General features: G+C 46.5%; 1 protein-coding gene across 2 annotated transcripts in view; it reads left to right on the forward strand.

Annotated features, from left to right (window-relative positions):
- Positions 1-27,671, forward strand: part of NUP133 (nucleoporin 133) — a 584,654-nt gene that overhangs the window by 24,585 nt on the left and 532,398 nt on the right. For both annotated transcript variants that reach the window (XM_075339754.1, XM_075339755.1), the window contains exon 2: positions 12,469-12,587. In XM_075339754.1, the coding sequence (XP_075195869.1) occupies positions 12,469-12,587 (119 nt within the window). The remainder of the gene's footprint in view (positions 1-12,468; positions 12,588-27,671) is intronic.

Raw genomic sequence — 27,671 nt, forward strand, 5'->3', positions numbered from 1 at the left:
ACAGTGTTTTGATATGTGTTCACTGCAGTTGCAGTTGTTATTTAGCTCTTAGTCTGGTGTTATACACTGTTAATAGTTCAGCTCCCACCCAGGGACTGCTTTGGGACGTCCCACTGTCTGTGTCCCCCAATGAAAAGGCGAGAAAGGAAATGACATTTTTGTGTACTCACCGTAAAATGTCTTCCTTGGAGCCTTTCATTGGGGGACACAGCTCCCACCCTTGTGGTTTTGGTTGTCCTTCTCCTACTGCTTTTACACCAAACTGAGCTAGTTTCCTGTCTAGCTAGGGTATATGCTGTGGGAGGAGGAGCTAACACTTTTTCAATCTAGTGTCACGCCTCCCCTGGAGACACCATAATACCCACTGTCTGTGTCCCCCAATGAAAGGCTCCAAGGAAGACATTTTACGGTGAGTACACAAAAATGTCATTTTTACCATGAAGGCCTGCTGCACAAAGTCTCCTCTTTAATAGTTGTTCTAGAGATGGTGTGTCCAAACTTTTGGTCTGTACGGTATATATGTTTCTCGTCTATATATCCATCTAATCCTCTATCTATCCATCCATCCCGCTATCTCTCTATCTATTTAGCTATCTTTTCTAGCTTTTGTATGTAACCCTCCTTTCGTTTTTTTTGATTGTCTGCAAAAAAATAGATGACACATGGACTATATACAGAGTGGATACGGATGTTACACGAATGCATCTGTGGAAAAACGGCATCTTTTTTTGCAAACCGCAAAAACGGAACGGTTGTGTGAATGTACCCTAAGTCCAGTGAATCTGTTGTAGTCCACAAATGGAAACAGAAATAAAACAGAAACACAGATAGAACAAAGACACTATCCCTCATTCACCACTTTAAAAATCCAGCAAATCCGACAAACAAAGCATCATTCTGATACTCCACAGGCTTTGCCAACAGCCACTTATGGGTTGTGCTGCACTGTGTGAGAAGAGTGATAATGTTACCGCTCATCAGATGTTCTAGGCTGTGCGTCACTCGACGACATTGAAGAGTCTCTCTTCTTCTCCATTACTAGCACCAGTGCTTGATGGCAGCTGTGTTTTTCGACAAATCACAGCTGACATCAACCCCAAAAACCATTACCTGATTACTAATGCACCAGGACATTGGGGAAGAGCCGAGGGGAAGCGGCAAAATTACCGCATCATGTGATGTGCCACTGTTGGGGCAGCTACGGGCTGGTATTATTAGGCTGGGAAGGGATCAATAACCATGGATCTTCCCAACCTGGTAATATCAGCTCTCAACTGTCTGATTTGCCTTTGTTTCTTACCAAAAATGGGGGGCACCCCACTTTGCTTTGTTTTCTTATTTACCATATTTTTTTGACTAGAAGACAAACATTTTATTAAGATAACATTCTTTGGGCACGTGTTTTGGCATTTTTCCCCTCACAAAAATATATGCTTGTTAAACCCCTTCCTTAGACAGCCAGTTTCCATTTGTGCGTTTTCGTTATCCTTACCCCTTCTTCCAAGAGCTCTAGGTTTTTTTATTTTTCCATCCTTATAGACATACGAGTATTTTTATCTTGCGGGACTAGTTGTACTTTTAAATTGTGCCATTTATTTTACCACAATATGCTAGAAGACGGGGAAAAAAATTTCAAGTGTGGTAAAAAAAACCCAAAACCCCTCAGTTCTGTCATATTGGAATTTCTTTTTATGGGTTATATTTTGTGGTAATAATGACTTGGTAATGCGATTCTCCTCATAAGTACAGTTATGGCTATCCCAAACTTGTCTATTTTTTGTTATTACTTTTGTGTTAAAAGAATTTCAGAACATTGAAAAATCTATTTTTTTTTATTTGCCATCATTTTTCAAGACCCATGATGTTTTTATTGTTTGGTCAGTGGATCTGAGTAAAGGCTTTTATTTTACGGGGCTAAATGATGTTTTTATTGATGAAATGTTGGGATAGATATGACATATTGATCGCTTTTTACAGCATTTTTTATGATATTGCAGCAACCCCTCGAATGTAATTTAGGTTTGGTTTTTTTTTTTTTGTCTACTGTGTTTATGAACCAGGTTGATTATTTTCATCTTTTGATCTGAATTTTCTGGATGTGTCGATACCACGTATTTTTTTTTTATCTTTATTTTTAATAGGGTAAAAGGGTGTGATGTGAAGTTTTTTTGTTTACCTTTCACTGTTTATACGGTATTAGTCCTGTAACCTGTGATCGTCTGAACGCTTGTGCTATATACAACAATACCACAGTATTACAGTATATAGTACAAATCATGTCCTTTGAAGCTCAGTTGCAGGCAGGGCTTCAAGGGATCTCCGTAATGACAAGCACGGAGGTCTTCAACGAACCATGGCTGTCAGAGTAACCCATTAGCGACTCTCGATCACATCATAGGCCCACTGATTGGCACATAGAATGATGTGCCCTTATGTCAGCGAACTGTTAATGCCACTGTCCGCGATTGTTTGAGGCAGGTCTTAGCCATACCACACTGCCATTACCTGCATGTATGTGGCTCCCTCTACCGACTTGCTTGTGCCGCATAAGTACGGTGGATGTCAGTAAAGGGTTAAACCAGTTTTCAATAATTCTGGAGTCACATTTTCCATTTCGGTCACCTGGGCTCAAGTGTCTTGGTATTCCATCATAAAATTTCCACTCAAGACTATCATCCATACATTTGGAAACTTATGGCATGTTCTTCTATGTTGCTGGTGACTCTACAGGGTTGTACCTTTCCCTATAAATTACTTCCCATCAGGCCTTGTACACATGGCTACTTTGAGTGTATTCTTACTAAGGCCAAAAGCACATACGATAACTACATTTGTCTTTCAAATCTATACCTGTCTAATAAGTGTATGTAGTGTAGGAGAATTCGTCTAGTCACCGATCACTACCTTCCCTGGTTTTCAGCACTGCTCTGGTCCTTTTCCGAGTCACGTGATGGCCTTTCACATGTGCCATCTGACACTTAGCTCCAGGTGGGAGCCAAAAGTCACCATTGCAATGTAAGTTTATGGAGCCTTGTGCTTTATTTGTAATAGTGACGTCCATCTTGCACCTAGAGCGCAGCGTCAGATGGCACGTCCAAATCATCATCACGGGTGTGTGATATCAATGGTTCAGTCATTTAACACATTGAAAACACCAGTTCCTTCTTTAAATCTGTGAAAACTGACTTCCAGCCAGCTCCAATGCCCAAAACCCATTTGGGCCAGGGGGGAGGGACCTGAATTTTATGTGAGGAATCCTTCTGTGTGAAATCAGTAGCCCAAGGTCCCTGCAGTGCCCACTTATTTTATGTAGCTGCCTGCTTTAGGCTACTTTCACACATCCGGATTTTTGCTCTGCGGCACAATACGGCGTTCTGCAGAAAAAACGCAACCGGCTTTTGTAACGCCGGTTGCGGTTTTTTTTTGCATAGACTTACATTAGTGCCGTATTGTGCCGCAGGGGCTTGCGTTCGGTCCGGTTTTTGCCGCATGCGGCAGATTTAGCCGATGCGGCGGCCGGATAGAACGTTCCCTGCAACGTTTTTTGCTCCGGCAAAAAAAACCGCATCGCGCCGCATCCGGCCGCTGCAGCGCATTTTCAATGCATGTCTATGGATGCCGGATGTGGCGCGATGCAGAAAAAAACGCATCCGGCCGCCGCATGCAGTTTTTTCCACTGCGCATGCTCAGTAGCATGCCGCAACCGGAAAAAAACGGACCGGCCGCATGTAAAAACTTATGCAAAGGATGCGGTGTTTTCGCCGCATCCGTTACATAGGTTTCACAGCCGGATTGAGCCGCACGGCTCAAACCGGATGTGTGAAAGTAGCCTTAGGCTACATGCGCACGCTGCTTTTTTTGCTGCTTTTTTGCTGCTTTTTTGGCTGCAGTTTTGTCAGCTGAACTTTCTGACATCTGACTTCCCAGCAAAGTCTATGAGAAGTCAGATTTGTCATGCGCACATTGCAGTTTATTTGTCAGCGTTTTTTTTGTCAAAAGTTTGTGACAAAAAAAATGCAGCATGTTCATTCTTCCTGCGTTTTTGTCAACATTTGTCACCCATTGAAATCAATGAGGGCATCAAAAACGCAGGAAAAATGCATGCTAATCAAAAGTGGTGCATTTTACCTGCCTTTTACCTGCGTTTTTGCTAGCAAAAACGCAGGTGATTTGTCAGGAAGTGAGGTCAGGCAAGTGGTCCCGTCCCGTCCTCCATGTGTTCCCCGAAGTACCGCTGTCCCCAGGGGAGATGATGTGGAGGACGGGGACTATCAGCAGCGGTGGCAGCGAGAGGGAAAAATCAATGTTTTCAGCTGCCAATGTTCATCCCCCTCTCGCTGCTGCTGCCGCTGATAGTCCCGTCCTCCACGTGTTCCCCGAAGTACCGCTGTCCCCGCACAGGGGAGATGATGGACCCCTCTCACTGACACCGCCGCCGCTGATAGTCCCGTCCTCCACGCTCCTGTCAGCTCCACGCAGTAGCGCGATCAGCTGAGCTGTCACTGAGGTTACTCGCGGCCACCGCTGGATGCAGCGGTGGCCGCGGGTAACCTCAGTGACAGCTCAGCTGATCGCGCGGCTGTCTTCAGTTGCTGTGTGGAGGTGACCGGAGCGGCGGTGTCTTCTGCAGCTCCGGTCACCTCCATGCAGCACAGCTGGAAGCGACGCTGGACCATCCTGGATTACGCCGGACATGGAGGGCTTTGTCGGGGTTAATAAATTGGTAATGAGGGAATGTGTTTGTGTTTTTTATTTCTAATAAAGGATTTTTCGGGTGTGTGTGTTTATTTACTGTAATTTACAGATTAATCATGGAGGGTGTCTCATAGACGCCTGACATGATTAATCTAGGACTTATTGGCAGCTATGGGCTGCCAATAACTCCTTATTACCCCGATTTGCCAACGCACCAGGGCAAATCGGGAAGAGCCGGGTACAGTCCCAGAACAGCCGCATCTAATGGATGCGGCCATTCTGGGCGGCTGCTGACTGATATTGTTAGGCTGGGGGGCTCCCCATAACGTGGAGCTCCCCATCCTGAGAATACCAGCCTTCAGCCGTATGGCTTTATCTGGCTGGCATTAAAATTGGGGGGACCGCACGCCAGTTTTTTTTAATTATTTATTTATTTCTAATTTTTTTTTTTTTCAATTCAACAAGCTTTATGGGCTTGTTTGAACTGAAAAATACATGAAACAATTGTTGACAAAGCTGCAGCCAAAAACGCACCAAAAAAAGCAGCAAAAACGCACCAAAAAAGCACCTACATTTTTTGTGACATTTCCAGGCTCTCTCTGACAAGCTGCAGTTTTGGCTGCAGTTTGTGAACACGAAAAAGAAGCAGCGTGCGCATGTAGCCTTAGGCCTTGTGCGCACTAGGCGTTTTTGCCGCGTTTTTAGCGGCGTTTTTTACCTCGCTTTTGTGGTGAAAACGCAGTGACATTGCTTCCCCAGCAATGTCTATGGGTTTTCAGAAGTGCTGTCCTCACACAGTGTTTTTTTGTAGCTGCGTTTTTGTGGTGACCACAAAAACGCAGCATGTCAATTATTTCTGCGTTTTTCACTGCGTTTTTCACCCATTGAGTTCAATGAGATGTTCAACAACGCAATGAAAAACGCATATAGCCGCGTTTCTATGACTAAAAACGCAGCTATAAACGCAAGGGGTGGGTACTACAGTGACGTGTACAGGAAGAGGATTCCTTCTGTTGGTAAACACAGAAGCATGAATCCTCCCGGTACCGTCACCGCTGCGTCCACCTCCCGTTCTGTACATGTCAGCTCCGTGCGGCGCCATGTCTGGGCGGGAGGTGGAGGCAGCGGCGAAAACAAAAGTGAACAGTAGAAAAAAAAAAAATGTCATATATACTCACCTGTCTGCAGGGTCCCGGTGCCATGCCCGCTCCCAGCCCCTGTCTCGGTACCGCCGCTCTGGCTGTGTGCAGTCTCCCCGGGGCAGGACCTTGCTTGCAGGACCTGGCGATGGATCACCTGATGCAGTCACCTGACGCATCAGCTGATCGTAGTCTCGCCGGCTTTTTCGCGCCCGGCCGGCTATCAGCTGATCCTGCCGTCAGGGGACTTCATCAGCTGATTACCGGCAGCTGCTGCAGCGATCGGACAGGATCAGACTCCCGCCCCATCGCTCCAGGAGCTGCCGATAATCAGCACAGCACATAAGTGAGTATTATTATTTTTTTTTTTTTTGCACTGATGCATCAGCTGATTGTATAATCGGCTTTTATACAATCAGCTGATGTGTGATGGGATTCAGGCACTTGATCCTGACACATCATCTGATCACTTTGCCTTCCAGCAAACCGATCAGATGATATTGGATCCTGATTGGACGGCGCGGGACCCTGACCCAGGATTACTGCGGAGGGGGGTTTATTTCAATAAAGATGGAGTCACTAATTGTGTTGTGTTTTATTTCTAATAAAAATATTTTTCTGTGTGTTGTGTTTTTTTTATTTTATCATTACTAGAAATTCATGGTGGCCATGTCTAATATTGGCGTGACACCATGAATTTCGGGCTTAGGGCTAGCTGATAATATACAGCTAGCCCTAACTCCATTATTACCTAGCTAGCCACCCGGCTCCAGGGCAGCTGGAAGAGTTGGATACAGCGCCAGAAGATGGCGCTTCTATGAAAGCGCCATTTTCTGGGGTGGCTGCGGACTGCAATTCGCAGTGGGGGTGCCCAGAAAGCATGGGCACCCTGCACTGTGGATTCCAATCCCCAGCTGCCTAGTTGTACCCAGCTGGACTCAAAAATTAGGCGAAGCCCACGTCATTTTTTTTATTTTATTATTTCATGAAATTCATGAAATAATTAAAAAAAAAGGGCTTCTCTATATTTTTGGTTCCCAGCCGGGTACAAATAGGCAGCTGGGGGTTGGGGCAGCCCGTACCTGCCTGCTGTACCCGGCTAGCATACAAAAATATGGCGAAGCCCATGTCATTTTTTTTTCTTTTTGGGCAAAAAACTGCATACAGTCCTGGATGGAGGATGCTGAGCTGAGCCTTGTAGTTCTGCAGCTGCTGTCTGCTCTCCTGCATACACTAGTTCTGCAGCTGTCTGCTCTCCTGCATACAATGAACATTTTGAAGAAGGAAATGACAGACCTTTTTTTTTTTTTTTTTTCCCATCAACAATCTTTAATGGCATTGTGCACTGATTAAAAACGCAGTGAGCAAAAACGCAGCAAAAAACGCACCAAATCGCGGCAAAAACGCATGCGTTTTTGCCGCGTTTTTTTTGCCGCTGGTGCGTTTTTTTTGAGACAAAAACGCACATAAAAACGCAGCGTGAAAAAAACGCCTAGTGCGCACATACCCTTAAGCTGTTTTTACACCACGACACAACTCTCCATTGTATGTCATCATTGTCATAATTTCTGTTGTAAAAATCAAGAAAGACATTTTGTGAAGAAACTGCTACGTAAATAAGATACCGACTTAATCCTTTTCATTTACTGGTTTCTGTAGTATTGATAAAATCACTGGAATTCGGTGTCATAGTGTGATGAACTGTGAAGTCTTGAACTTGTCAGTGTATGACCACTTATAGTATAATAAAGTATTGCAGTATATAGTGTCAACTGCAAATATATCATATACATGTTACTTCAATTTAATAAAATATATACACAATATTATATAGAAAAACATTACTACACAAATATAGATTTTAAAGGTTAATAAAAACAGGCAGAGGAGGCACAAAATAATGAAAATTAGATTAGAACACCAAGGTTAGCCACCAGATGTCAGAATAGTACCAAGGAGTAGTAAAACGAGTCTGCATAGTTGAAACCAGAAGTTTCCATCCACTATCTATAAAGACCCACATGCAACTTTTTCTCACTATCTGACATGAAATCAGAATAAACTTTTCCCGTTTTAGGTCAATTAGGAGCCAAAATTATTTATATTTGCCAAATGGCAGAATAATGAGCGAGAGAGAGAGAGAGAGAAAGATTTAAAGCATTTTTATTACTTTGTAAAGTAAAAAATTTACATACACTAAGAGTACTATGCCTTTAAACAATATGGGACAGCCCATATGATGATGCCATATGCCTTTGGAAGCTTTTGATAGGTTTATTGGCAACAACTGAGTTAGAGACACACCTGTGGATGTATTTTAATGCACACCTGTGGGATTAAGTAGATATAAGGGTTGTGAAGTAGACCTGTTTAGATGAGGTGAGGGCCAACTTGAATGTGAAAATTGCTTTTTTAAATGCTGGGAAGTCTTTTTGGAAGCGTGTTTTCTTTTAGCGCCGCTCAGCAACACTAGGTTGTTTATTGATTCATCACACTTTGCCAGTGCAGACTATGTAACATGGAGTACTCTTCTCACATAATGATGTTACCAATAATTGATACTGTATCTCTGTTAGGGTACTTTCACACATCCGGACTTTTGCTCTACGGCACAATACGGCGTTCTGCAGAAAAACCGCAACCGGCTTTTGTAACGCCGATTGCGGTTTTTTTTGCATTGACTTACATTAGTGCCGCATTGTGCCGTAGGGGCTTGCGTTCGGTCCGGTTTTTGCCGCATGCGGCAGATTTAGCCGATGCGGCGGCCGGATCGAACGTACCCTGCAACGTTTTTTGCTCCGGCAAAAAACACCGCATCGCGCCGCATCCGGCCGCTGCGGCGCATTTTTCAATGCATCCCTATGGAGGCCGGATGCGGCGCGATGCGGAAAAAACCGCATCCGGTCGCCGCATGCGGTATTTTCCACTGCGCATGCTCAGTAGCATGCCGCAACCGGAAAAAAACCGGACCGGCCGCATGTAAAAACTGATGCAAAGGATGCGGTGTTTTCACCGCATCCGTTGCATAGTTTTCACAGCCGGATTGAGCCGCAGGGCTCAAACCGGATGTGTGAAAGTAGCCTTACTGGTAGGTAAGTTTACTCTGGTTCTAATCGCTTTTACACCTGCGATGTATCACTTTTACAGATTCCTGCCTGGGTGTGTCTGTGATGAGCAGGTATCATCACAGACTATCATGTACCTGTCCTATTCATCAGAATAGAACCAGTGCACAATACCGGGTGATTGAGTAGGTGACCCTGCAAACTTCTCTACGTGTGACGTCACTGGTGCTGCTCCCCTCCAGAGATGAGGTGATTGAAATTGAAGGTTGTAGAAATGATACGAAGCTTACGATATTTTCCAGTTCATCTTGAAAGGATTATTACGGCTCTGTTCACTTCTGTATTGGGAGGTGAGCAGTGATGTCACATCTACAGATGCCATCTTTAGATGTCATACACCTGTTCTAATAGTATAGATGCACAATAGCTGATGATCATGCACACAACACAGTAGTTATCTGTAGACCTGACATGCCAATCATCTTCCGATATGGAAGCAAGTATCGGAATAATCAATTAATTGTAATTATGTAAAATGGCCATTAAGACCTGCCTTTCTATCACAAAAAACCTGTTGTTGAAAGAAAATATTGATGAGGGTGGATTTTGGGGAGCAATGTGTGCAGATTGCATATTCCTATTCAGATTGGATGAATATGCAGTTGGAGGCAGACAGCTGGGAGATGGCTATGCGGTTCTGTGGAAGACTGTGCAGATACTAGCTAGGAGAGGAGGATAAAGACCATTGCAAGCAAGGCAGCCAAGGTGTCACTGAGCTCTTTCATTGTGTCTGGGGCTGTTTTTCTATGCAGAGTGGTCGTTGATGTGCTAAGCTTGCAGATAGCTGCAAGACCTCACAGCAGGGGCTGGCGAGAGTTTTTGGTTGGAGATCCCTGGTTAACACCTGTCTGACAATAGTTTTAAATGGATACAGAGGACATGCAATATGTTCACACGCGTCTTTTTTTTTTTTTTTTTTTTTTTACCACAAAGATGCAGCGTTTTTGTCACAAAAAACGCACCGCGGCAAAAATACAATGCGTTTTTGACGTGTTTTTACAGCATTTTGCCAAATATGATTAAGTCAAATCTGTTGACTGGCAGGGCTCAAAAACGCTGGAAAAACACAAAGAATTGACACGCTGCATCTTCAAAAACGCAGCCAAGATATAGCCAAAAAAAAGATGCCCAGTGTGGACCGCAAAATAGAAATCTCAGACTTTGCTGCGAGAAGGAAATGCATGCATTTAGGTGCATCTTTGTGACCTTAAAAACGCAGCTAAAGATGCAGTGTGTGTACATAGCCTAATTGTACTGCATTGCTTTATTAAGTGTTAAGCTGGGTTCACACACAGCGACAACGACGTCGCTGTTACGTCACCATTTTCTGTGACGTAACAGCGACCTTGTAAGTCGCTGTTATGATCGCTGCTTAGCTGTCAAACACAGCGACGCAGCAGCGATCATAACGTCGCTACATGTGCAGAGAGCAGGGAGCCGCGCACACTGCTTAGCGCTGGCTCCCTGCTCTCCTAGCTACAGTACACATCGGGTTAATTAACCCGATGTGTACTGCAGCTACATGTGCAGAGAGCAGGAGCCGGCAGGACAGGCAGCATGAGAGCGGCGGAGGCTGATAACGAAGGTAAATATCGGGTAACCACCTTGCTTACCCGATGTTTACCCTGGTTATAGCTTACCGCAGCTGCCAGACGCCGGCTCCTGCTCTCTGCTCGCTTCATTTCGTCGCTCTCTCGCTGTCACACACAGCGATCTGTGCGTCACAGCGGGAGAGCAACAATAAAAAAACGAACCAGGGCTGTGTGTAACGAGCAGCGATCTCACAGCAGGGGCCAGATCGCTGCTCAGTGTCACACACAGCGAGATCGCTAATGAGGTCACTGCTGCGTCACAAAAACCGTGGCTCAGCAGCGATCTCCGCAGCGATCTCGCTGTGTGTGAAGCACCCCTTAGTCTGGTCTGTTCATGGTGTGAATAGGGCCTAGATTATTACAACAGAGCTGTCATTATCTTCAACTTGATGCTAATGACACTTGAGCCTGTAATGTAAAGGCCACATCTCACTAAAGGTACCGTCACACTAAGCAACATCGCTGCTGAGGCACAACTTGCTAGTGATGTTGCTGTGTGTGACATCCAGCAACAACCTGGCTCCTGCTGTGAGGTTGTTGGTTGTTGCTGAATATCGGCACTGGCAGTGTGAGAGCGGCGGACGCTGGTAACGAAGGTAAATATCGGGTAACCAAGGTAAGGGCTTCTTGGTTACCCGATGTTTACGGTGGTTACCAGCGTCTGCAGAAGCCGGCTCCCTGCTGCCTGCACACGTAGCAGAGTACACATCGGGTAATTAACCCGATGTGTACTGTGGCTAGGTGTGAAGGGAGCCAGCGCTAAGCGGTGTGCGCTGGTAACCAAGGTAAATATCGGGTTGGTTACCCGATATTTACCTTAGTTACCAAGCGCAGCATGCTTCCACGTGTAGCGACGCTCCAGCGATCCCTGCCAGGTCAGGTTGCTGGTGGGATCACTGGAGCGTCGCTTAGTGTGACATCTCACCAGCGACCTCCTAGCAACTTACTAGCGATCCCTATCAGGTTGTATCGTTGTTGGGATCGCTGGTAAGTTGTTTAGTGTGACTGGGCCTTAAGCAACATCGCTAGCAACATCGCTGCTGAGGCACGACTTTTGTGACGCAATAGCGATGTTGCTAGCGATGTTGCTGTGTGTGACATCCAGCAACAACCTGGCCCCTGCTGTGAGGTCGCTGGATGTTGCTGAATGTCCTGGGCCATTTTTTATTTGTTGCACTCCCGCTGTGAAGAACACATCGCTGTGTGTGACAGCGACAGAGCAACAACTAAATGTGCAGTGAGCAGAGAGCCAGCTTCTGCGGACGCTGGTAACAAAGGTAAATATCGGGTAACCAAGAAGCCCTTTCCTTGGTTACCCGATATTTACCTTCGTTATCAGCGTCCGCAGCTCTCACGCTGTCAGTGCCGGCTCCCTGCACACATAGCCAGACTACACATTGGGTAATTAACCCGATGTGTACTCTGGCTAGGAGTGCAGGGAGCAAGCGCTAAGCGGTGTGCGCTGGTAGCCAAGGTAAATATCGGGTTGGTTACCAGATATTTACCTTAGTTACCAAGCGCAGCATTGCTTCCACGCGTCGCTGCTGGCTGGGGGCTGGTCACTGGTTGCTGGTGAGATCTGCCTGTTTGACAGCTTACCAGCAACCCGTGTAGCGACGCTCCAGCGATCCCTGCCAGGTCAGGTTGCTGGTGGGATCGCTGGAGCGTCGCTTAGTGTGACGGTACCTTAAGTAACACCTGAAACAGAGCACTGATGGACAAACTGAAAACTCCGATATCTGCCAATTTTACTTGGTGTCTTTGACCCTCGAAAATTGGCACAGTCTTGCGTTAATACTGTAAGGATTTGTTAAAACTTTTAAAGGTGACTTCGCTGAACGCAGAAGATATATTAAAAAAGTGTGCAGAAGTGTATAAATGCAATTTTTTATTTATTTATTTATATTTTCTTTTTAGGTCAACACCTTCCAGAGTTGTTCTTCATCCATGTGCTGTTGAAACAGTGAATTACAATGTTAAGTTATTTGGCTCTACTCTACCAGTTAAAGTCATGGAGGCTTTAACAAGTGCTCAAGGTAATTGATTGCATTCTGAAGGCTTTTATTTAGTTCTACTAACCAGAACTAGGCAAAGTTCAGCCCATAGGCCACATCCAGCCCTCTGGCTCTTCCAATCTGGCCCAAAGACACAGACAACTGAAGGGCTGAAAACAGTGACTGCATCAAGCCCTCCCCCACCCACTTCCTGATATCACTGCTCATATCTAGAGCTGGGCGGCCTCACGAAAAACATATTCTTTTTAAAATAAAAAACCCAGATCTGCCCCGGAATCTGGCCCCAATTTAAGTCTATGGGGATCAGGATCTGGAGATTTAAAAATGGTGCTACAGATATGGGAGCGCGCGCGGTAGACTTACCAAGGCTCCGGCATGGCTGTACGCTGCTCCCAGGCCTCGCACTCACTGCCTGGGCCGCTAATCTCTGTCAGATGAGCAGTCTCACACGTCCTCACCCTGAGTGGCAGTGTGTCAGTTGACTGCATCCAATCACAGCCACCAGGACAGCCTGAGGGCTGGGAAAGCAGGGTAACTAAAGGAGCCCATACACTCTAAGGGCTCATGCGCACGTTGCGTACTTACATGCATTTACGCTGCGTATTGCACTGCAGCATACATACATGCGTCCTGTGTTCCCTGCACAATCTACAGTATGTAGATTGTGCATGAGACGTGCGCACGTTGCTTTATTAGCGCAGTGATTTGGGTGCTAAATTTTGACCCAAATCCGTGCGTTCATAAAAGCAGCGTGTCAATTATTTCTGCGTTCTGGATGCAGCTCCCACTCTGTCTATGGCGGGGGTAGCAGCCATAGCGCATGAAATCGGCTTTTTTTTTAACAAAAATACTGCATTCATTAAGCAGTGTTTCTGCAGCAATTTGAAGCACACATGTACTGTCAAATCGCTGCAGAATATTCTGCAGTTACGTGCGCATGAGCCCTAACATTTACCATGAGCTTAGAATGTATGGGCTCATTCCAGATTAGCGGGCGTGACTGGGTTGGTGAGCGTGGTGATGTTTCCTTTCGTTCACCATAATCATGCAAGGGGAGGGCCTGCCACCCTGCACCACCTCGGCCCCAGACCTCTGCTTCTATTATAAACCGCTCCGTGCCCACGTGGACTTGGAACAATGTTTATTCTGGCTGGAAACATCAGATGCCATTTTGAACACTCCCCTATCTTGTGATAGGGGCGTGGTGAAATGACATCTGCCTGGAAGGAGACCATACAATCTAGCATCTACCCATCTACTCAGTACTGAGGTATAAAAATAATTAAAACCATTGGTGCAGGGTCCCTCCCTTTCCCCCCTGGTATTTTGATAAAGGCGCAGATAAAGCCCATGGCTACAGCCCCTGCCCTGCGCTTATCTTGGCAGGGTATTAAAAGAGGAGGAACCGCATTTGGCTTTTTATTTAAATAAATAATTAAGAAAACTGATGGGCGGTTCCCCCCCCAATTTTGATACCCAGCCAAGATAAAGCCAGCAGGGGACTGGTATTCTCAGGCTGGAGAGACCCAGCCTAAAAATATCAGCCTCAGGCCTCCCAGAATTCCCGCATCCATTGGATTTGTCAAGCACAGAGCTTTACCAGCTCTTCTCGATTGCCCTGGAGCGGTGGCAATCAGGTTAAGGCTATGTGCTCACGTTGCGTTTTTTTTCTTGCATTTTGGTTGCGTTTTAAATTGCACTGTGTCAATGACAAAATGCATGCGTTTTGCTTCCCCAGCAAAGTCTATGAGAAGTCAAAATTTCCATCCGCACATTGCTTTTTTTAGGCAGCGTTTTGTTTCACAAGTATTTTCAAAATCGTTGCGTAAAAAAAAGCAGCATGTCACTTCTTCATTACGTTTTGTGAACATGTTCCACCCATTGAAATGGGTGTCAAAACGCAACCAAAATGTTTAGCTGTGCATTTATACTGATGATTATGACAGCTAAGTTTGTGTTTTTTTTTTTTTTCTTTGTTTTTTTTTATGCCGGCAGGGCATATTGTTTCCTGATAATACTAGCTAGGTCTGCTATTCTTCCCCTTCCTTCTACATACAGTTGTGCTCAAGAGTTTACATACCCCGGCAGATTTTTTTGCTTTCTGGGCCTTATTTTGTTAAAAAAAATAAATAAAAAATGAATGATACAATCTTTTGTTCCACTCATGGTTAGTGGTTGGGTGAAGCCATTTATTGTCAAACTACCATGTTTTCTCTTTTTAAATCATAAAGACAACCAAAAACATCCAAATGGGCCTGATCAACAGTTCACATACCCTGGTGATTTTGGCCTGATAAGATGCACAGAAGTTGACACAAGTGGGTTTGAATGGCTAATAAAGGTAACATCCTCACCTGTGACCTGTTTGCTTGTAATCAGTGTGTGTGCATAAAAGCTGAGTTAGTTTCTGGGATCCAGATAGACTCTTGCATTTTTCATCTAGCCACTGACGTTTCTGGATTGTGAGTCATGAGGAAAGCAAAAGAATTGTCAACGGATCTACGGGAAAAGATAGTTGAACTGTATAAAACAGGAAAGGGATGCAAAAATATATCCAAGGAATTGATAATGCCAGTCAGCAGTGTTCAAACTGTGATTAACAAATGGAAAAGCTGGGGCTCTGTAAAAACCAAACCACAGTCAGGCAGACCAACAAAAATTTCGGCCACAACTGCCTGGAAAATGGTTCAGGAATTAAAGAAAAACCCACAAATAACATCAGCTGAAATACAGGACTCACTGAAAGCTAGCAGTGTGGCTGTTTCAATATGCACAATAAGGAGCCACTTAAACAAAAATGGACTGGATGGGCGAGTCACCAGAAGAAAGCCATTACTGCGCAAATGCCACAAAGTATCTTGCCTACAATACGCCAAACAGCACAAAAACGAGCCTCCAAACTTCTGGAACAAGGTAATTTGGAGTGATGAGCTCAAAATGTAACTTTTTGGCCACAACCATAAACACTACATTTGGAGAGGTGTCAACAAGGCCTATGATTAAAGGAGAACCATTCCTACTGTAAAGCACGGAGGTGGATCGCTGATGATATGGTGATGTGGGAGCTACAAAGGCAGAGGAAACTTGGTGAAAGTTGAAGGAAAGATGAATGCAGCACGTTATCCGCAAATACTGGAGGCAAATTTGCACTCATCAGCCCAGAAGCTGTGCATGGGGCGTACTTGGACGTTCCAACATGACAACAATCCAAAACATAAGGCCAAGTCAAATTGTCATTGGCTACAGCAGAACAAAGTGAAGGTTGTGGAGTGGCCATCTCCGTCTTCTGACCTCAATATTATTGAGCCACTCTTGGGAGAACTCAAGTGCGCAGTTCATGCAAAAAAACCCAGGAATTTACAGGAACTAGAGGCTTTTGCCAAGAAGAATGGGCACCTTCACCATCTGAGAAAATAAAGAGCCTCATCCACAACTACCACAAAAGACTTAAAGCTGTCAATGATGTTAAAGGGGAAAGGGGGCAATACACAATATTAAGAACTTGGGTATGTGAACTTTTGATCAGGGTCATTTGGATGTTTTTGTTTGTCATTATGATTTTAAAAAGAGAAAGCATAGTAGTTTGATAATAAATGGCTTCACCCAACCACTAATCATGAGTGGAAAAAAGATTTTGTGTTATCATTCATATTTTTTGAAAAAAGGCCAAGAAAGCAAAAAAATCTGCTGGAGTATGTAAACTTTTGAGCACAACTGTAGCTAGAGCTCTGAGGTGAAGAGGTGATAATTGTCTCTACCCTCATGGACCCGTCACGCTCCCACTGTGCGAGTTGTATAGAGTTTCTCGCACCGCCTATGGCTGTGCAGGCAAGGCCTCTATCCCTCCTGCCTTTGTTTTTCGTGGGGGTTGTCTCCTTTTTTTTACTGCTATGGCCAATTTATATGCAACTCATACTCTGGGCTACTGATTGCTCAACTCACTTGTTTTTTTTTTTTCTTCTGATATGTTGATTCCTGTTATATTTAGGTTTGTTTTAATTAATGTTCTCTGCACTGTGATGGTGGATTGTTGTCTCCCACCCTCCCCAGGGCCTCCATTATTTGTCTGGGATTCGAGTCCATTGCTGGCCAAACGCGGTGGGGTCCCCTGGGTCTCCCCCTTACAAGTCCATTTAATAGCCGTGCCCACCCTTCACAGATATAATGGTTAGAGTTCTTTCTCTAAACGTGAAAGGCCTGAACTCAGATGGGAAAAGGCGGCTTGCGTAAATCTAAAGCTGACATTGAGTTTCTACAGGAAACTCGCCTAACTAGCACGGGAACTTTTAAATTTGCCTAACACTGGTATCCCCAGGCCTTTTCCGCAATATCTTCAGCTAAAAAAAGCTGGAGTTGATACTTTGGTCTCCTGGCACTGCCCACTCCAGGTTCTCGGGAAAGAGATTGACCCCCCATGGTTGATTTGTAATCCTCCGGGGTATGCTGAGAGGGATCTCTGTCCTTCTATGCAATCTGTATGCCCCAAACGTAAATAAGGTCAGATTCATTGCATCTGTGCTCTCTCGCATACCCTCAGACTGAGGCTCCTTACAATTAATAGGAGGGGACTTTAACATAGCATTCTCTGACTCTGTGGATACATTGTCCGCCCCTGCCGCCTTTTCTAGACTGCAGGGAGACGACAATCTTTCCTCGCAAATTAATCAGAAGGAAGAGATCTATGATCTTTGACAAGTACATAACCTAATGGCGAGGTGGTTCTTTCTTTTCACACCCCCCCATTAATCTCATAGTCATGTTGACTTTCTTTGGGAATGTTTTGACTCTGAGAGCCTTACGTTTGACGGATATGTGGAAAATTTCATGGTCGAACCATGCCCCGATCAGGATAGACCTGGATGTGATGACCAAGCCCCCTAGGATGACTCATTGGCGGCTTAACGAATCTCTAGTAATTAATGTCGACTCTCAGGGGAAAAATTGAGAGCTGCTCTCTTGAACTACTTTGCAGAGAACTCCCCGTCGGCCTGTTTCTCTCGGTCCTGTGGGAGGCTAACAAATCAGTAATTAGGGGTTAGTGCATTACTCTCTCGTCTCATTTGAAGAGTGTGGCTGGAGACGAGGCTCGACGATGCGAACAAAAATTAAAGCTAACAGAGACGTGCCTCATCTCCCACCCTACTAGAGTCAGGCTGAGAGAGGCAATTGATCTGAGAGCCCAATTAAAGGCTAATGCCCAGGGAAAGGTGGTGAGTCTTTTTCGCTACTCTCTGCAACGAGTATAATAATAAAGCCCACACAAAGATAGCTATAAGATTCAGCGAACAGGCCTCCACCAATTCACCACACGTTATTAAAGATTCGTCGGGCACCGTCCATTATGATCCGGCAATGAGAGCGCATATTTTTCACTCCTTTTTATTCTTCCCTCTATTCGCTCTCCTCGGCCTTCTCACCTTCTCAAGCATCTAAGATTAAAGCTTTTAATGACTATCTTTCCACATGCCACCTCCCAAAGCTGCTTTCAGAGGCCCTAGCAGACCTAAATCAGAAAATTTCAGCTGAAGAGGTTGAATTGATTTATTAAAAATCTGCCAGGCGATAAAGCGTCAGGACCAGACTCGTTCCCGTACCAGTATTACAAGACTCTTTCCCAATTGTCCCCCTGTTTAACCAGTTCATGGGAGTGGAAGACATCCCATCATCAAAATTGCTGGTGGAGCGCCTGAATAATTGGCTCCCCCTCCTGGTTAATAAAGTAGGTTTCGTCCAATATTGCCGACGGGGGACAATACCAGACATCTTTTGGACCTGGTGGAGTTGGCCAATAAGGAGGGTATTGAGGCTGTTCTCCTGAGCCTGGACGCAGTGAAGGACTTTGACAGGTTGGACTGGACTTTCATGTTTTGTGCTTTGTCCCACTTCGTCCTTTTGTGGCCTTTTGTATCCGCATTACGAGGCTTTTACTCTCGCCCTACAGCAGTGGTCCGACTACCGCACGCCCATTCTGGTAGCCTCCTTATCAGGAACGTAACGAGACAGGGTTCCCTGCTTTCCCCCTTACTATATGTGCATTGTATCGAGCCCTTAGCAACGCAAATTTAGCTAAACCCTAATAATCAGGGTATACGGGTTACGTCTAGAACATTTAAAGTGGCATTATTCGCTGACTATGTGATGTTATCTTTAACAAGTCCCCTTACGTCCCTCCCTAACCTTCATCAGACCCTCTCCACTTACGCTAAAATGTCTGGTTATAAACTGAACACGAGTAAGAGAGAAGCCCTCCTAATCAATGTTCCAGCCCCCAAACGTTAATGCCTAAAACAGTCCTATAATTATGCATGGTGCTCGACTTCACTGTGATATCTCTGAGTCAATATTACCCCTACCTACTGTACTAGGCGAACTCCCCCCTCCTCTAGTTCGAGACGTGGAGGCTCGTCTTGGTAAATGGTCATCCCTGCAGGTTTCCCTCTTAGGCAGAATAGCAGCAGTCGAGATGTCCGTCCTACCATATTTCTTGTCTCTTTTTGAGACACTTCCAGTCAGGGTCCCTCTGGTAAGCCTGCGGAGAGTACAGACGTCACTTATGAGTTTGCTTTGCCATTCTGGTAGACACCGTATTCCTGACTTGATTTTGTGTGCCTCGAAGTCCCGGGGCGGTCTGTTCTGTCCAGAGCTTATTTTATACTATAATGCACCTTCGCCACTTACCCTCCCTAGCTATAATAAGTGGATGGAGATCGAGAAACTATGGTTGGCTCCATATCACTTGAGTACGCTTGTCTGGTGAAGGCCCTGGAAATCCCCCTCAAAAGGTTTGCTGGGTCCTATGGCCTTCACCAGGGAGCTGACCTAGATACAGGATCAAATTCCAGCTGTCTCCCCTGTCCTCCCTCCTAATACCGTTCCTGTTCACCCCACATCTCTCGTAGTCTATGGGGTTTGAGTCAATGGGGCAATGGGCGACGGTGGGTCTCTTCTGCTTCCGAGAATTGGTAGATCCTCTAACAAAGAGGATAAGAGCTTTTGCTGATGTCCGTCACAAATTCAAGGTCCCCTGTAACCTCTTTTTCTCGTATCAGCAAATAGCCCATTACTTTTCAACAACTATAGGGTCTGGACAGGTCCATCACCCATCCTGGTTTGAATATCTGTGCTGACATTACTTCCACCAAGGGCCTGATATCGGACATTTATGCATTCCTGACTAATGGGGCACCCCAGACGCGCCAGAGTGCTCTAGAGTGGTCTAGGGCTATTAAGACTTCCATTAACATGTTGTATAAAGAGCACCAAATTAAATTGTTGATGACATGGTACCATATGCCAGAACTCCCTCACAAATTTAGCCTCTCTGTGCCGGATGTATGCTGGAGATGTGTGTGTGTGTGTGGGGGGGGGGGTGGATTCCCTGTTCCATGTCTTCTGCTACTTCCTGGACATAGTGGGTTATTGGAGGGTTGCAGCATCCTTGATAGAAGAGGTACTGACCAAGAGCATCCATGTAGACCCAGTCACCTATCTCCTAATTGTATTCCTGCCATATTTATTTTTTTTCAACTTTTTATTTTTGAAAACATTTTTTACAACAAAAAAGAAAACAATTGTACAAGTAAAGGGAACATTTCCCAAGTATGCATACAAATACAATATGTAATAAACATACTAGAAATCAAATGAAGGGTGAGTAGATTCATATCGCACGTCAGGCCCGGAAAAGAGAGAGAACGTTGCCACGCCGAAGGGATCCAATGGTACATTCACACATCCCCCTCAATCTTGTATATAACAAAAGTACTAAATGCAGTAAATACGTTCTCGGCCTTCAGATCTGGTAGGTGTCTCCAAGAGCATCCCAGAGAGACAATGTCGCTGTAAACCCATCCATTGTATTATGGAGCTGAGCTGTCAACCTTTCCATATTTCTAACATCCTTTATCAGAGTATACAGATCTGAGACAGATGGCGGTGCCACCCTCTTCCAGAACAGTGATATTAGATATTTGGCAGATGTGAGGATATGGAGTAGAAGCTTTATTTCAGATTTGCTTAAGAACGACGGGAGGGCATTTAGTAAGTACACCACCGGGTCCCTACTTACACTTCTACCTACCAATCTACCCATCAGGGACTCCACCTCCTCCCAGCAACCACTGATGGCCGGGCATGTCTAGAATATATGGTATAAGGATGCCCCACCAAGCCCACATCTCCAACATACATCTGGGTAGGTATGGTTGAACTTATGTAGGAGCTCTGGAGTGTGGTACCATGTCATAAGGACCTTGACTTGAGTCTCCTTGTAAAGAGTGCTAATTGAGGACCGAAATGTCCTAGCCCACATCACTGGCCAGAGTGCTTCCGATAAAGGTCGTCCGACCCAACCCTCTCATCTCTTCATATATGTGTGCTTCACTGTGTCTGAAGGGTTCCCAGTTGTCAGTATGTTATAAATGGCTGAGATTAGTCCCCTGGTTGAGGTCCGACCAGAGCAGAGGGTCTCATATGCCGAGGGGCTACGTACCCCCGTCTGTCCCACAATGTCTGAGAAAAATTTTGTTATCTGCTGGTAGGAGAAGTATAGGTGGAAAGGTAATTTTGTATTGGTATCGTAGATCTGAAAATGGCTTTAATTTTAGCGTGACTGGGTTAACTATATCACGGAAACAATAAAGGCCCGCCTTTGTCTACTGCCCCACTACCCCCGGACTCATGCCCTCCGTCAAGTGTGGAGTAAACCGGAAAGGGGTCAACAGAGATGACTGCGACGCCAGCTGGAACTTTATCCTACACTGCCTACACAGTGTTCTTGTAAATGCCATTGGGCCCAGGAGGTCTCTAGAGGGAGTTTTGCTAGGGCGACCCCAGATTAGAGAGCTTGGATGGAAAGGTGCCATCCAGAGCTTCTCTATCTCCGTCCATTTGTTGTAGGCCGGCAAGGTCGTCCATGAGGCCAGGCTATGTAAATGTGAAGCATAATAGAGTGTAAGATTCGGGCATGAGAGACCCCCCCCCTTTGTACATGCAGCGCATAGGACTGAATCTGGTATGCGGTTGCCTTCCTGAGTTCCAGATGAATTGCATAAGTGTTGACTGGACTTTTTTCAGCACCCCCATGGGAACCCGCACCGGGAGTGTTTCAAACAAATACAGAAATTTAGGGATGACTGACATTTTAATTGTGGCAATTTTACCTAGAAACGAGATCTGTAGGGATGACCATTTTTTTAGGCTATTTTCAACATCTCGTATCAGGGGTGGGAAATTTGCCTGATATATTGTTTATAGCTGGGGGTTATTTTAACTCCTAAATATCGCAGGGAATCTGAGCGCCAGGAATACTTAAAGTTTTGTTTAAGGGACTGTAATTTAGCTTCCGGGATGTTGAGAGGTAAAGCCTCCGTTTTGTCTGAATTAAGTTTATATCCCGTATATACCTAGCGTATTGGGCTAGGACTGCATGCAGGTTTGGTAGGGAGATGACGGGGTTAGTCAGGTACAGCAAGACATCGTCCGCTAATAAGGCCACCTTGAAAGGATTTCTCCCGGACCTTGACCCCCATAATGTGTGGATTAAGTCGGATTTGTGCCGCTAGTGGCTCAATGCTAAGAACATATAGCAGAGGGGACAATGGGCATCCCTGCCTGGTTCCATTTCGGATAGGGAGGTATTCTGAATGTGCGTGAGGGAGGCGAATTGTCGCTGCGGGGAGAGAATACAAACCCCTTAGTGCAGAGACAAATTGCCCCAACAGGCCAAAATAGCCCAACACAGAAAACATGAAGGACCAGTCCAGCCTGTCAAAGGCCTTCTCCGCGTCTAATCCCAGGAGAAGTCCCTCTACTCCTTCCCTGTTCACCACTTCCACTAGATCCAAGATCCTACGGGTGTTATCTCCTGCCTGTTGGTAGCAAACAAATCCTACCTGGTCCTTATGGACCAGATGCGGGAGCCAATTATTTGGGCGGTCAGCCAACAATTTAGTGAATATTTTAAGATCAGAGTTTGAGGCTAATAGGGCGGTAGCTCGCACATTCCATAGGGTCCCTACCTGCTTTGGGAATAATCTATATATATAATTGCCTTATTCTGTCTGTCTGTCTGTCTGTCTGTCTGTCTATCTGTCTGTCTGTCATGCTCCGAAATTGTGTCCTTACGGTGACACAAAGCTGATTGGCCGCTGGGCTCGCCATGGCCCCGCCCCCCCACACGGATTGGCCTCTCGCCCCGGCTCTCTGCAGGCCCCGCCCCCCTCACGCAATGCACGCTCGCTCTGGCCCAACTGACACGGAGCTCCGATTCCCAGGTGAGTACACACACACATCAGATCACACTCACTCTCACACTCACTCTCACACACACCTCACACATCACAACATGCTGGGATATCGCTTGCTTCTACACCGGCTCCGTCAGGATCCCGGCAGCGCCAGACATAACCTTGCGATGCTGGGATCTTAACGGAGGCCGTGAACGCTGGTAACCATTATACACATCGGGTAACTAAGGTCCCTTAGTTACCCGATGTGTATCATAGTTACCAGTGTACACCGGCTCACACTCACTCTCACACACACCTCACACACATCACATCGCATCCACACATCAAGGTCCTGCAGCTGCGGAACATACACACACATAACAGCACACACATAACAGCACACACATAACAGCACACACACACACACAAATCAGATCACACTCACACACACCTCACACATCACATCGCATCCAAATACTCACAACATCCTGGGATATCGCTTGCTTCTCGGCGGCGATACTGTGCTGTGAGCTTCCAGGACCTGACGGAGGATCACATGGCCAGAAGCATGTGATATCCCCGGATGTTGTGAGTATCAGCGCGTATGTGCAATATCGTCAGTGTCTGTGTGTGTGAGTGTATGCGATCGGGTGTGTGTGAGTGGATGCGATCGGTTGTGTGGGTGAGTGGATGCGATCGGTTGTGTGGGTGAGTGGATGCGATCGGGTGTGGGTGAGTGTCGGCAGAGGAGCACGGCGTGCTGGAGGAGGCTGGGAGCAGAGAGGCTGATCTTGGGGAAGGCTGGGAGGGGGAGGCTGATGCTGAGGGAGGCTGGAAGGAGAGAGGCTGAGCAAACGTGCTCCATCCGCCATACTGCGCACTCCCCATCGTGCTGCATCCCCCATGCTGCGCACTCCCAAACGTGCTCCATCCACCATGCTGCGCACTCCCCATCGTGCTCTATCCGCCATGCTGCACACTCCCAAACGTGCTCCATCCCCCATGCTGCGCACTCCCAAACGTGCTCCATCCGCCATGCTGCGCACTCCCCATCGTGCTCTATCCGCCATGCTGCACACTCCCAAAAGTGCTCCATCCGCCATGCTGCGCACTCCCAAACGTGCTCCATCCGCCATGCTGCGCACCCCCCATCATGCTCCATCCGCCATGCTGCGCACTCCCAAACGTGCTCCATCCGCCATGCTGCGCACTCCCAAACGTGCTCCATCCGCCATGCTGCGCACTCCCAAACGTGGTCCATCCGCCATGCTGCGCACTCCCAAACGTGGTCCATCCGCCATGCTGCGCACTCCCAAACGTGGTCCATCCGCCATGCTGCGCACTCCCAAACGTGGTCCATCCGCCATGCTGCGCACTCCCAAACGTGCTCCATCCGCCATACTGCGCACTCCCAAACGTGCTCCATCCGCCATACTGCGCACTCCCCATCGTGCACCATCCGGCATGCTGCGCACTCCCAAGCGGATGGAGCATGATGGGGGGTGCGCAGCATGGCGGATGGAGCACGTTTGGGAGTGCGCAGCATGGCGGATGGAGCACGTTTGGGAGTGCGCAGCATGACGGATGGAGCACGTTTGGGAGTGCGCAGCATGGCGGATGGAGCACGTTTGGGAGTGCGCAGCATGGCGGATGGAGCACGTTTGGGAGTGCGCAGCATGGCGGATGGAGCACGTTTGGGAGTGCGCAGCATGGCGGATGGAGCACGTTTGGGAGTGCGCAGCATGGCGGATGGAGCACGTTTGGGAGTGCGCAGCATGGCGGATGGAGCACGTTTGGGAGTGCGCAGCATGCCGGATGGTGCACGATGGGGAGTGCGCAGTATGGCGGATGGAGCACGTTTGGGAGTGCGCAGCATGGCGGATGGACCACGTTTGGGAGTGCGCAGCATGGCGGATGGAGCACGTTTGGGAGTGCGCAGCATGGCGGATGGAGCACGTTTGGGAGTGCGCAGCATGGCGGGTGGAGCACGTTTGGGAGTGCGCAGCATGGCGGATGGAGCATGATAGGGGGTGCGCAGCATGGCGGATGGAGCACGTTTGGGAGTGCGCAGCATGGCGGATGGAGCACGTTTGGGAGTGTGCAGCATGGCGGATAGAGCACGATGGGGAGTGCGCAGCATGGCGGATGGAGCACGTTTGGGAGTGCGCAGCATGGGGGATGCAGCACGATGGGGAGTGCGCAGTATGGCGGATGGAGCACTTTTGGGAGTGCGCAGCATGGCGGATGGACCACGTTTGGGAGTGCGCAGCATGGCGGATGGAGCACGTTTGGGAGTGCGCAGCATGGGGGATGCAGCACGATGGGGGGTGCGCAGCATGGGGGATAGAGCACGATGGGAGGTGCACACCTCCCCCCCAACACACACGCGCACTGCACAACACACACACACTAGGAATCACAAACAACGCCCTACACAGACACCCACACACAGACAACGCTGCACACACAAATATACGCACATACTGCACAACACACACATTGCTCAAAACATACCTCCCCCCAAAACACACCACACACACACAAACCGCACAACACACACACACACACACAACGCTACAGACACACAGCGCTCCACAAACAACGCAACACACGCAACACACATACAACACCGCTCTCACCCCCCGCGACACTCAGAACATGTACAGCGCCCTACACAAACACTTGGTAACTACACACAACAACATCTATATATATATATATATATATATATATATATATATATATATATATATATATATATATATATATATATATATATATATATATATATATATATATATATATATATATATATATATATATATATATATATATATATATATATATATATATATATATAATATATATATAACAAAAATCATACATGAACTACACAATACGTAAATTCTAGAATACCCGATGCGTAGAATCGGGCCACCTTCTAGTAGTTATATAAGAGTGTAGGAATGTATTTGGGATGTCTTCACCTTCCATAAAAAGATTGAAGAGATGTGTCAGTTGAGAAGACAGCTCTTCCACAAAGATCTTATAATATAGGTAAGTAAACCCATCAGGGCCCGGGGCTTTATGGCTTGGCAGGTCTTTAATGACTTGATGGATCTCATCTGGCAATATTTTCCGATTTAAGATCCTCCAATGACTCCTGGGACAATTTTGGGAGATGACAGTCAGTCAAGTTATCATTCAATATTTTTGTTCTGTCTGGTTGAGACATTGGGAATGGTGGAGGGATAGAGTACAAAGATGTGTAATATGCATGAAAAAGTTGGGCTATTTTTGTGGGGTCATAATGAGGGGTACCAGAAGTATCCTTTATAGCACAAGGGGCAGAAGTTATCGTTTGGTCTCTAAGCTTTCTAGCTAGCATCTTTGTGGTTTATTGCTGTATTCATAGTATTTCTGGTGGGAGTAGCGAAGAAGTTTTTCAATTTTTCCATGCGAGATCTCTTTTAGTTTAGTTCTCAGGTCTATCACCTCTTTCAGGCGAGTCTTAGTGGGATGGGTACGGAGATGCTCCTCTGCTGAACGGAGATCCGTTTCATATTGGCGGTAAAGCTGCTGTGAGTCCTTTTTAAGCTTAGAAGAAAGGGCTATGCTCTCCCCCCTGACGACTGCCTTATGGGCCTCCCATATCATTGGGAAAGATGGAAGGGCCTGAGAGTTTTCCATGAAGTAATTCTGTATAACCTTGCGAAGAAATTATCGAAAAGAGGTGTTAGTAAGGATTCATTAAGTCTCCAGTGGGTTCGTTTTAAAGGGGCAGTTGTTAGATCAAGAGATACCAATAGGGGGGCATGGTCCGACCAGGTGATACTGCCGATTTGTGCTTGTTGGAGTGTTCTAAGGACATTGCCAAAGAAGTAGTCGATTCGACTATATGAATTATGGGGATGTGAAAAGAAGGTGTATTATCTTGCTGTCGGATTGTCTATTCTCCAAAGGTCATACAGTTGGTGTTTGCGGATCAGTCTGCGGAAACTGGTAGATAAATGTGGTGATCTATGTGGGCCTGCAGGGTGTGAGGGTGCAACCAGTCTATCAGCCCTGTCCGAAAACACCATATTAAAGTCCCCCCCCTATAATGTGTATGGCCCCACGATCTGATGGGAGGCGCGACAAAACAGAGGAAACAAATCTAATATGATTAGAGTTTGGGGCATAAAGGTTACACAAGATTAGTTGTATCCCATTCAGAGTACCCTGGACAATCAGGAAGCGACCTAAGGGATCCGCTTCCCACCTACCCACTTGGAATGGGCAAGTGTGAGAAATCAATATGGACACCCCTGCTTTCTTTTTTGTGTTTGTGGCTGAAAAGGATTGGGGAAACCAATGGCGGGCAAAGTTAAAAGAACTTTTTTCTGTGAAGTGTGTCTCTTGTAGAAACACCACTTCAGCCCTTGATTTTCGCATCTCCTGGAGAACCAGCCTCCTCTCCTCTTGACATCAGAAATCAGCCCGTTAACATTAAAGGTGGTGTCACACACAGCGACGACGACAACAACGTCGCTGCTACGTCACCATTTTCTGTGACGTTGCAGCGACGTCCCGTCGCTGTCGCTGTGTGTGACATCCAGCAAGGAGCTGGCCCCTGCTGTGAGGTCGTTGCTCGTTGCTGAATGTCCTGCTTCATTTTTTCGTCGTCGCTCTCCCGCTGTGACGCACACATCGCTGTGTGTGACAGCGAGGAGAGCGACGAAATGAAGCGAGCAGGGAGCAGGAGCCGGCGTCTGGCAGCTGCGGAAAGCTGTAACCACTGTAAACATCGGGTAACCAAGGGAAGACCTTTCCCTGGTTACCCGATATTTACCTTCGTTACCAGCCTCCGCCGCTCTTGCTGCTAGTGCCAGCTCCT

The sequence above is a fragment of the Anomaloglossus baeobatrachus genome, chromosome 3, assembly GCF_048569485.1.
Source record: "Anomaloglossus baeobatrachus isolate aAnoBae1 chromosome 3, aAnoBae1.hap1, whole genome shotgun sequence".
Lineage (NCBI taxonomy): Eukaryota > Metazoa > Chordata > Amphibia > Anura > Aromobatidae > Anomaloglossus > Anomaloglossus baeobatrachus.